The 11602-nt window shown below is 56.4% G+C and overlaps 4 protein-coding genes across 4 annotated transcripts in view; all 4 read left to right on the top strand.

The window, feature by feature from the left end:
* Nucleotides 1-2027, top strand: part of LPMP_322350 (hypothetical protein) — a gene marked incomplete at both ends in the record, with an annotated part of 5145 nt that extends 3118 nt beyond the window's left edge. The window contains one exon of the mRNA XM_010703617.1: nt 1-2027. Within this exon, the coding sequence (XP_010701919.1) occupies nt 1-2027 (2027 nt within the window).
* A 1742-nt stretch (nt 2028-3769) lies between these two features.
* On the top strand, nt 3770-4390 carry LPMP_322340 (hypothetical protein; the record flags this gene model as incomplete). The annotated part of the gene is made up of 1 exon (XM_010703616.1): nt 3770-4390. The coding sequence occupies one exon, from the start codon at nt 3770-3772 to the stop codon at nt 4388-4390; it is 621 nt and encodes a 206-aa protein (XP_010701918.1).
* A 741-nt stretch (nt 4391-5131) lies between these two features.
* LPMP_322330 (small nuclear ribonucleoprotein component-like protein) lies at nt 5132-8188 on the top strand (the record flags this gene model as incomplete). The annotated part of the gene is made up of 1 exon (XM_010703615.1): nt 5132-8188. The coding sequence occupies one exon, from the start codon at nt 5132-5134 to the stop codon at nt 8186-8188; it is 3057 nt and encodes a 1018-aa protein (XP_010701917.1).
* A 1246-nt stretch (nt 8189-9434) lies between these two features.
* LPMP_322320 (hypothetical protein) lies at nt 9435-11267 on the top strand (the record flags this gene model as incomplete). The annotated part of the gene is made up of 1 exon (XM_010703614.1): nt 9435-11267. The coding sequence occupies one exon, from the start codon at nt 9435-9437 to the stop codon at nt 11265-11267; it is 1833 nt and encodes a 610-aa protein (XP_010701916.1).
* Between the last annotated feature and the right edge of the window lie 335 nt (nt 11268-11602).

Below are 11602 nucleotides of genomic sequence, written 5' to 3'. Positions count from 1 at the left end.
GCGAGCAGCACGAGAGCCGAGTGGCGGAGCTGCAGCAGCGGCTGGAGGTGGAGCGCGACCACGCGGCTGCGAACCAGTCCACTGCGGCGGAGTGCGAGTCTGCGCTGCAGCAGCGTCTTTCCGAGCTGCGCACCAGCATGGCAGCGGAGCGCGAGCAGCACGAGAGCCGAGTGGCGGAGCTGCAGCAGGCCCATGCTGCTCAGGTGGCGGAGCTGCAGCAGGCACATGCTGCTCAGGTGGCGGAGCTGCAGCAGGCCCATGCTGCTCAGGTGGCGGAGCTGCAGCAGGCACATGCTGCTCAGGTGGCGGAGCTGCAGCAGGGGCGGGAATTGAATGTATTGCGTGATGATGCGGCTGAGAAGTTTTGGGTGACTTCACAACCTGTGGATTGGTTGAAGGAGGAGAACGAGTCACTCAAGGTGCAGGTAAGGGAGTGGGAGGAGAAACACACGGAGGTGACAAATGAGAAGGTGAGTGCGGTGGTCAAGGTGGGGGAGGTAGAGGAGATGTTGTCGTGTTGCAAGTGCGAGCTGCAACGTCTTAAAGCTGAGTATTCCTCTCTTCAGAAGACAATGTCAAAATCTCTGGAGGACCGCGATATTGCTGTGAAGAGGCTGAAGGAGAGTGTGCATCTGACAGAGGAAGCGGAGGCAAATGTAGTGCGGCTTGAGACACTGCGTAAGGAGCTCCAGGAGGTGCAGGAGCGCCTCGAAATAACAGACAAAGACCGAGCCCTTGTAGTGTCTCGCTACAGGCGTGCGACCACTGAGAAGGAAGAGTGTGCTGACGCTGCCCGTAGACTGCTGACTGAGTATAAGGAGATGGCGGCAACGCGTGAGAAGCTGGTAGCTCAACTAGCTGCAGCAGAAGCCCTGGCAGCGGAGAGGAGTAGAGAAGTCGAGGAGCTCACACGGGCGGCGCCCGCCGGTGCAAGCCTTAAAAGCAGTGGACCGAGGGATGACGCTCTCGAAGCAGTTGGACAGAAGGTCGTGCAGAGTACGGTGAGCGAGAAGCAGGAGCGCATCGAGGCACTCGTGTGCGAGCTCGAGGCAGTGACTCGAGAAAACAAGAGGCTGAGGTCGGAGCTGGAGGTCGCACAAGTTCGCCAGGCGGCGCCGCGGCGGGCGTCGCTGACTGCCGAGCCGACCTCGATGCAATCAGCCTTTGCGCAGGACATGCTGAGCTCACTGGCGGGGATGCGTGTCACCTTGAACACGATGCACACGCAACTGGTTCCTATTCTGGAGCAAATTCGTGTGGAAGAGCGTTCCCGGGCTGCAGCAGCAGTAGACCCCTCCGCCTCAACAAGTGCAGTGGATGCGCTAGAAAAGTTGTACACATCTATGGAGTCCGTCCATGCGGTGACGCAGGCTACCCTGGAGGATTTTGATATTGGGGCACGCCAACTCCGTGTTTCTGCCGAGCTGCAGGCTGTTGTTTATGGCAAGCTACTTGCTACACTGCAGCAACATCGAGGCAAAGGTGCCACCTCTCCACTCACGTCCACACTGGTGGATGTGTCACTCGTACGCGCCTGCACTGCCCTTTTCAGCGAGCTGAGCACCGGCTCAACACCTAAATGGGAGGAGAACGAGCGCCATGGAGAGCAGCAACTGATCAGCCATACTGACCAACGCTACTGTCCAGGTCGCGCCAGCAGTGCCACTCGAGACTACGTCGTTGCCGCTGAGAAGAATAGGCGAGTTGCTGTTTCCGCTACCGCGCATCAGCAGTCTCCGTCGACGTGGTCGCATTATCATGCTTTTTCGAGCGCACCGTCTGTGTTCGCTTCCTCTGTGGGTGTAGACAATCGAGGGAGGTATTCCCGCACGGTTAACCACGCTCGTCGGCGCGCAGATGACCGTGAACTTTTCATCTTGGACAACGCTGGGTACGGACGGCAACCTGCCCGAGCTGGGTCGCGGTATCAGTCCTCCTTCGAGAATTTCGCGATGGCGCAAGCAAGCATTTCAGTTGCGGAGGAGCGTGCTAGGCTGCGCACTGCCCCTACTCCGCCGTGGAGATAGACGCAGAAAAAATGAACGGCATAGCATAGCGTCCGCCGCTCGGCTTATCTAGTGCTGAGGCATCCGGTGTTGCTTGACACAATACCCGCCTCCCAGACAACTTCCCTGTGTATGCCTCTATGTGTGTGTGTGTGCGCGCATTAGTATCGGGCAAAGTGAGCGTATGCTTTGTGCAGTGCCGGGGTGCCTCTCTTCCGTGAGGCTCTGATTTACCAGCCCGGTACTTCCCTCCTTCTGGCCCATTCTTTGCGTTTTGACCACACACCCTACCGTGTGCCGATGTGAGCGACTATCTGAACTGATGTGCCCTGTCGCTGTCTCCCTGTATGCGTGTTTTACGTGCGTGTCGACCCTTTGTGCTGATCTGATATTTCGTTCATTTTTTTCTCTCCCTCTCTCTGTGTGTGTGATGCAACACCAGATACCACAAACATACACGCCAGACTTCAGTAGTGCTGCGATTGCCGTAACGCAAAGGAGCACACGCGATGGGCTTGCGCAGACTTCACGCCACTATTACGAGTGCCTCCTTCCCTCCTCTCCCCCCGCTCACACGCACACAAGAAGGCGAAGTGTGCGGACCAATGGCGAATAGGAGGAGGGAGTGCTCAAGTGATGCGCAGATAGGAGGGCACAGTTCACATCGTTGTTAAAGGCTAGCTCCGCTAGATGAGCTGAGGCGGCCTCTGAGACATTGCTTTTGCTTTTTTTTTCTGAGCACGTAGTCACTTCCCCTCTTTCCTTTTCTCTCCGTTGCTCATTCCCCATTCTCTTATCTTTTGCACTTCAACTGAGTCTGTCCACGAGGCGGCAACATCCGCGTGTGGTGTGTGTGTGTGTGTGTCTGTGCCTCTCGCTGCACTCATGTGTATATGATGTTCCGATGCACATGATTTCTCCGTTGCAACATACGCACGCTTTCAACACCACCTCAGTGCACACAAGTATTTTGTAGGAGTAGCAGTAGTGCAGTCAGCCGGGGAAACGCATTGTGTCGCACCCGCTCACAAGCAGAGCGCTTTTTGGGTGGGGTGAGGTGGCGGAAAGAGGGGCAATGAACAAGGTTAGCCAACAGTGCAGACTAGCGAACATCTTCGGGAAGCGGAAGGAAGTCTATGCGAGCATCGTACACGCAACTGACGTTGTGGTGCTATCCTCTTTAGTGTGATCGATTTCTACCTCTGTCTCTGTGTGTTATGGCAAGTAGAGGATTCAAGCCGTTGCTCGAATCCTAACCGTCACCATCAATCTCCAACAGGTTCACACCCGCGTCTGTGTACTTCTCCGCCATCTCGGTCAAATCTGTAGTGGCAGCAGTAGGGCATTCCATGCACTTTCCCATTTGCCTCTGCCTTCGTTCTCTCTCTCGTATTTATTTCTTCGACAACACGTGCCGCTTTCTTTGAAAGGGAGGAGGGCGCGTGAATAACCAGCGTGTCTTCCTCGGTGGTGGAGAGGGTCAGTCCGCGCACGTGTGTTCGTAGTCGTGAGTGCTGCACTTCATTTTCGATTTGACCTCGTAATCGAGTACCTTCTCTTTTGTTCTTGTGTGTTCGAGCGAGTTTGCAAGTGTGGGTGGATCAGTGGCTCTGCTGTGTCCCTTCCCCTCCCCCTCTTTCGAGCCCGGCCTTTCACCTGTCCCGTATCGCCCCCCCCCCCCACCCCCCCGCACTCCCCCTCGTAAAGCCTCACCTCCCATCTCTCCCCCTCTTGCACGGTTACTATTATAGCCGACTGGCATCATGTCTGCTCTCGTTCCGCGCGATGCCGTTGCCCTTCTGTATCGCCGATACCTGAAGGCGACAAACCGAATCCCCAATGTGACGATACGGATGCTCCTGCTGCAGCAAATCCGCACCGGCTTCCGCCGCAACCGCAGCATCACAAGCGTCTCGGCGCAGCGCGAGCTCATCAATCAAGCACACAAGGACTTGACGGTGCTGGAGGATGACCGGTTGTCGAGGACTCTGTATATCAACCGATTAGGGCTGGTTTCTTGCCTCGACTGGGAGGTGCGGAGAACAGAGTACAACTTCCGGCCGGAGACGCAGTCTTACCTGGCAGCCTTTCTGATCTGCGGCTTTATGTTTCTTTTCATAGTGTTTCTGCACACCGAGAAGCTCGAGACACAACGGCCCGATATTGCACAGATGGTAGACTACATGGCCATGCGTCTGGAGGCGGAGTCACCAGAGGAGCTGAAGGAGATACGCGAGCGGCAGATTCGCAACTCGCTAGAGCAACGCCAACATCAAGTATCACTGGAACAGCGCGTGTTGGCAACGTTTTACAACTCCCCGAATGCGCCGCCTCCGTCGCTGCGGAACCCGGAGGGCTCGCTGCGCTACGAGCGGCAAAGTTGAGCGCGTGCCTTTTGGGGCTATTGGTAGGAGCGTTGATCTGGTCCGTGCGAGATCGAGACGGCGAGGACGAGGTCACCACCATCGAGGAGGCGTGTCTTCCCTTTCAGAGCGTTCGTGCCTGTGGTGTTGTGTATGCCCAGAGGGTACGACTATGTTATAAACCCTGCGATACGCAATGCACGCCTTTCCCTCCCTGTGATACCGTTCACCATGGCGACAAGTCCAACCCCGCTCTCACTCTCTCGCAGTCCTTGCCGTATATGTATCTGTATCTTGGTTGTACTTCTTCGGTTGCTCATGATCACACGAAGCGAAATACGTCGAGTTGAAAGGAGTGAAGAGGAATGCTGAGGTCAGCTGGGAGACTCCTCCCTCGTTGCTGCATGTGAGAAAAGACGTGTAGTGATGAACACGTTGCACATGCACCCGTTGTGTCCTCAGTTTCACGAGGCCTGTTACGCTTTCTTCACTATCTGTCTCTCTTCTGTGGAGGTGATTTCTCAAGCCACTGGGGATACCCCCCCCCTCCCTGGCTCCTCTCAATACGCCGTGCCGACGCTCGCGCGTTTCCCCTCGAGCACTTCGCAGTTCGCTGCGGCCCCTTAAGTGCGTCAACGTTGTGTTTTCTGGGCCTCACCATCTTCTACTTCTTCTCTTTCTTTGTCTCGCTCCCTCATCTGCTTTCTCTTTCCCCTACCATCGTGACGCAAATTCGCTGAATGGAGTGAAGTGGAAACGACAATGGACTTTGGCTACGACGAGTACGGAAATCGCACCAGCGCCAATGGCGGAGGCGGTGAAAAGGGTGAAGAGGAGGGTAACGCCGACGTGCGCTCTGTTCGTGAGTCGCGAGACAACTCCACGTGTCAGTTACATGGTGCTGAGGAAGACACCCTCGGTCGATCTCTCGACAACCGCGATGTGGAGAACCACTCCGACTTTAGCGACGACGTTGAGCTTGTCATTGGTGAGGAAGGCACTCAGCGTCTGGACCAGCCACTGATAGACCAGAGCGAGGTGCAGTCGCACGGGCGTCGGGGCGTGGGTAGGAATAGGGAGGTGCAGTTCTTGGTGGAGGACCGCCATGCCGAGCAGACCAGCACAGTGTCCACATCAGGGGTGCTGCTCCTCAATGGCGATCGCTGTCAACAGCAGCCACACGACGTGTCGGCTTCGCAGAGATACCTAGACGTTCTTGCCGCCCTTCCCGATCGCATGCGTAACGTCGTGGTTGTTGGCTCTCTTCATCACGGCAAGACATCGCTGGTTGAGCTACTGCTGCACGAGAATTCGTACCACAAGCGACAGGATGAGGTTGATCGCGAGATGACGTTGAAAAGTCACGCGCTGACCATTATCACTGGGGGCGCAGTTCTGCAGCCGACGTCTCGGCAAATCACTGTCATTGACACGCCGGGGCATCCGGACCTGATTGGCGAAACGGCGTCCGGCATGCGTCTTGCGGATGCTGTTCTCTTCTGTGTCGATGTGGCAGAGTCGTTAAGTGACCACAGCGAACGGCTGCTGCGCCACGCCGTTGTGAACGAGCAGTTGCCGATTGTCCTTGTGATCACAAAGGTGGACCGTCTCATAATAGACCTCAAACTACCACCCCTCGACGCGTACCGAAAGTTGCGCATAGTCGTGGATTCTGTCAACAACATTATCGCGAGCTGTGGCACCACGTATGACGCCTTCCTCGTGTCCCCTGAGCGTGGTACGGTTTGCTTCTCCTCTGCCAAACTTGGCCTGTTCTTTTCACTGGAGACCTTCGCGATGAAGTACGCAGCGTTGTACCCTAGCATCAACGCCGCTGCGCTCGCGACAAAGCTGTGGGGGCAAGTCACGTATGACAAGAAGGAGTTCAAGAAGATCCTTAACTTCCGTCAACGCCCCAGCTTTGTACAGTTCGTGTTGGAGCCGCTCTACAAAATTGTCGCGCATTCAGTCACAGGCGAGGCAGCGCAGATTCTCTCGTCGGACCTCGCCAAGCTGCCCCGCTCACCGCTCTCAGCGCTTCAGGAGGCAATGCGCTACTTCTGCGGCGCCCCTACGGGCGAGATCTTAGATGCGGTTCTCAGTGTGTTGCCAGCACCTCTGACTCGTTCGCAGTGGCTCTCCGAGAAGTACGGCGCCAGTGCGCTGTGCTCCATGACGATTGAGGCCACGGCTTCCGCCACTGAGGTGGAAAGAGACGCCGCCGCTACCGCGAGGGCTAACGACCTTGTCATTGCTGTCGCATCTCTCCAGCGTGTCTTCGACGACAAGGACACCCTTGCGGCTGTCGTACGCGTCACGCACGGCACTCTGCGTTTGAATAGCAGTAGGAAGAGCAAGGGTGCATGGGTGTCGAGTAGCCGCAACGGTGAACAATCGAGACCGCGGCTAATTGCCTTCGATGAGTTCAGCAGTGAGGTAGATCCGTACTACGAGGTGGAGGTAGATGGCCTATACCTGCGCACTGTGGAAGATGGCTTTGTGCCCGTTCAACAAGCCACCGCGGGACAGACGGTATACGTGACGGGATTGCCGGCCCGATCTGGGTCGCACGTTTTCCTCGTGGGCGGTGCCGCTGCGGCAGCCGTATTGGCTGAGGACGAAGGAGCTCCCTGTCCTTCAGAAGCTCGCAGCATGACTTCGGAGTGGGTCGCGCCTATTAAGGTGCGCTCGCTGGGATTTCCGCAGCCACTGCTGCACGTTTCGATGGAGGTCCGCGACCCAACGAAAGCCAGCAGTGTTCAGGGTGGTCTCGGCGTGCTACTCCGTACTTCCCCTGGCCTTGACGTACACAAGGAGGAAACTGGTGAGTATACCATCAGTGGTTTTGGGGAGCTGCAGCTGGACACCGCGCTGCACGAGCTCCGTCACGGCCTGTGCCCTAACGCGCCAGTCGGCATCTCGCAGCCCTTCGTGACGCTTGCGGAGACCGTGCAGGACGCGGAGGGCCTTCTGGCCATGACGGGCACTCGCCACAACTCGGTCGGATTTGTAAGCGGTGTACTACCCCGCGCCTTCACGAACGCAATCGAGTACGAGCAGCTGTGCCTCTTCTCAGCGGAGCTCGACGAAGGCCATCAGCCGTGCAGACTGTGGACGGTACTGCGTCATGACTACGGCTTTGATGCGCTCGACGCGCAGCACATCCTAGCTGCTGGACCGGACTGCACAAAGGGTCCCAGTATTCTCATTGACGACACCCTGCCAGAGGAGACTCGTCACACACTCAAGGTGGCTCATCAACGTGCCATCGTCTCGGCATTCCGTGCTACAATGGCGGCTGGGCCTTTGGTGGGTGGTATGGTGCGCGGCGTTGCTGCGAAGCTCATCTTTGCCGACATTGACGCGTCCACTCGAGACGCCGTCGTCTTGTCGAACGCGCGCACGGCACTCCGTCACGCGCTTTTTGGTGCGCGCCCTCGACTGATGGAGCCAGTAATGACTGCAGAGATATTGTGCACGCCCGAGTGCGTCTTACAACTTGGCGATATCCTGCAACAGCGACGCGGCGCGGTGCTTGGCGAGGAGCCTATCGCCGCTACAACCCTTATCCGAGCACGTGCGTTGGTACCCGCCATGGATAGCTTTGGCTTAGAGACGCAGATACGCATGCTTACGCACGGGCAGGCCTTTCCGCTCTTCCAATTTCGTCAGTGGGACGTCGTACCCGGAGACCCGTTCGACGCCAGCATTCACGTCGGCCCGCTAGAGCCAGCGAGGGGACATCAACTGGCACGCGACTTTGTACTCAAAACGCGCTTCCGCAAAGGTTTGCCACAGAATATGCTGACGGACCTCTAGCCTCTGGAGAGGAACCGCTCAGCGTTGATGCAGTGTAAAAGCACATGTGCGTGTGCGTGTGTGCGTGTGTGTGTGTGTGTGTGTGTGTGCATCGGTGTACAAGACGAGAAGGGAATGGGGAGGAGAAGGGGAGAGACCGCCGTATCAATTCTTTGGGCTGACTCACCGACTTTCGTTCCCTCATCTCTCCCCTCTCTCTTAACTAAAGAACAGCAGCAGCAGCAGCAGCGCGGACATATCCGTCGCGTATGCATGTACGTGTGTATGCGTGTATGCGCTTCCGTCTAAGCGGCAGCGGTTCTACCACTGCCAGTTGTGCGGTCAGTTGACCACTATGCACCTAACTGCAAACGAAAAGAGAACAACACAACCATTGATGGGCATCGTCTAGCTGCCTTTCCCGCCGCTCTTTTTCTCTTGTTGGTACACGCACGTGCACCTGCGCGTGTACGTGCGTATGCCTTGGGTGGGAGAGAGGCGAACAGAACAGTGGCTTGGCTTACTAAACCCACCTCTTCCGCGCACCATCGCACACTTTATCGAACGCATGACATACTAGGCGGAGTCGCCATACTGTCGTTTGAGACGTCTTCTTTGGGCGAGGTCTGAAGTACAAGTGGAGCGCTGCATCCAACGTGCTACCCTTCCCCCTCGAGATGTGTGCTGAACCTCTTTGAACAAGCGTGAAAAGTGGCGCTTTTTTCTCCGTTCTTTTTTTTTGACTTCACTCACTCAATCGATTCGTTTTTTTTCGATACTTTCGTGGGCTCACACACACACACACACCACACACGTGCGAGAAACGAGGAGGGACAAGAGAGAGAGAATAAACGCGCGAGTAGTGCTCCCCCCTTTTCCCTGCACCTGTGGGTCTTAAAAACGGCGCATCGAGACACGTTCACATACGTGCACAGACACACACACACACACACGCACGCACAGACGCAACAACGTCATCTTGTTTATTGACATCGTCACGTACTCCTTCCTGCATGCGCCTACCCCCACCTCACTTGTACCGCCGCCATTTCTTCGTCCCTTGAAATTGAATTTGAACAGCGTAACAAGCCATCATTCTTTCAGGCGGAAAGGCTTTCCTTTTCACCCCTCTACCTCTAGCCCCGTCCACCTGACTGCTTAGCTCTGCAGCATTCACCCCCTTTACCCCTTCTCCTGCGCACCGACTCTAACAGGCGCCTATCTACGAATTACAAGCGCAGCAACACAGCAAAGCACCGCACAGACAATGGGCTGCGTGAACTGCAGAGTATCGAAATTTCTGAGGTGCTGCCGGAAAAATGCGGAGGAGGCTTCAGGTGAGAAGGAAGGGGAGCCTCGAGCCGTGGCTGAGCAGACACCCGTAGCACCAAATGCCTACACCGCCACCTCCGCGGCAAATCGTTTCCCTTCTGCTGAGCGCAAGGATACGGCGCCACCGCAGACAGATGTTTCTGCTGATGTTGCTCCTGAAGAAGCCGGGAGGGATCGAGGATGGGGCTCAAAAGAGGAAGGCAACAGCAAAGGCACTGCCGGCACGGACAGCGGTAGCATCAAGGCATCATTGGATGGAGAGTTAGGGGCGACAGAATCTTCAAAGTCCAACGGGGAAACGAGCGAAGAACGCAAGGACAAGCGTCAGCGCCGCCGTAACTGCGGAGGCAACTCCAGCAGTGGCATTTCGTTGTCTCTTTCAATAAATGATGCGGAGTCTGCGAAGGACCGCAGCAGCAGTTCACAAGCGCACAAGAGCACGAAAGGCAGAAAGGAACAAACGAAGAAGCACGGCAGCTCCAGTAGTACCATTACCGCAGAGGTGTGTTTGCAAGGAACCAAAGATGACGTAGTGGTACACAGTCAGCACCACAGTGAACCTCACTCACAGGTGACGGGAGCAGGGTCGTCGACCAACGGTGTGACAGTAGCCGGAACAATAAGCTCCATCAACTTGCACCAGGCGGGAGGGTCGACGATTAACCACGGAAGCAGCAACGCCTCGCTTGATGTTTGCAGTAGTGCCGCGCCTGCAGTGATGGATACAAAGATTTGCCAGAGTGACGACGCCCCGGATGACGACGCTGACCGTGGGGGAAAGACCAGGCGCTATGTCCCAGCCGTGGTACCGGCGCTGGCCCCCAGCATACAAAACGGACGCGCAGCGACTGAGGTTTCTTACGTGTCTAGCCGCACGTCTTTTGAACCGTATAGCGACTTTGGGCCCCGCGACGGGGATGACTATTTGCCACCGTATGAGTGGGCGCCACGAGCGCTTCCTGTGTCATCCCCTCTGCGGGCCTGTGGTCCAGTCGACATGGCGCGGTGGGAATACGGGGAGAATCAGCTTTATGGGTTAGCTGTCGCAGGCGAGACCGCTTGCTTTCAGGACCCTATGCTGAGCTTCGCTGATGAAGATGCTACGGTGTCTGATCCTGCGACCCCCGAGGTCAATTATGGCGCTTCATATCTCAGCTTGCACACATTTTACCCCCGCTTGCCGCCAGCGCAGGGGCCCTCATCCAATGCCGAGGGCAATGACAATATGTCCAGAGAACCCGCAGAGGCATTCAACTACCCGAGTGTGTCTGTGGATGGGCTCATTCAGAAAGCGTATTCTCATCAGCAGCAGCCCACCTACCAGGCGATGTACGGAGGCAATATGGATGCCCACTACTCTCCTGCCGAGTATACCGCGAATGAGACGACACCACCAGCTCTTGTTGATGTAAATGTCTCCGAGAATGGCGACTACACACCGCCACTACCTGTGAAGACGGCGCACCCCTTCTACCCTTCTATTCTTCTGCCGACGCAGCGCAGTCGTGAGGTGCCTCACGGAGTCACTGGCAAGCCTACTACTTACCCCCACGCCCTTCCCACGATGGCCATAGCCGCCCCGCACGTCTCTGAAAACAGCGACCGCAGCCGTAGCGGTAACTCCAATGTCGCTAGCATCCAAGTAGGCTCATATCTGTACAAGCCTGTCACGTACCTCTTCGACAGATCCATCGATGACTGGTTGACATCGCGACGTGTGCCTTCGTCGAAGACTGAGTCGTACGCTGGGGTGGCTGACATGTGGTGAAGGGAAAGCACAGGTAGTCAAAGGTGAGGGGGAGGCAAATACGCGAAAAGGCATACGTGACGGGAGGTGATCGACTAAAGAAGACGGGGTGAGAAGGCAGACATTGCTGAGTGAGGGAGACAAGGTACAGAGATTGTGGCTCTTGAGCGGGAGATTATTTCTGTTGCTCCTCTTGTATTTTTTTTCGCCCCTTTGTGTTACTGCTTGTGCTGTACCCCTTGTTATGGTTGTTTCTCCTTTTAGCTTTCTCCGCTTCTCCCGCAGCAGCACGTGCGTTTCGTTCATGAGTCTCTCTCTCTCTTTTTCATCCCCTGCACTTATCACCACACCTGGGC

This window comes from Leishmania panamensis (assembly GCF_000755165.1).
Source record: "Leishmania panamensis strain MHOM/PA/94/PSC-1 chromosome 32 sequence".
Lineage (NCBI taxonomy): Eukaryota > Euglenozoa > Kinetoplastea > Trypanosomatida > Trypanosomatidae > Leishmania > Leishmania panamensis.
The sequence above is the reverse complement of the archived record's forward strand: the minus strand, read 5'-3'. Positions and strand labels throughout refer to the sequence as shown.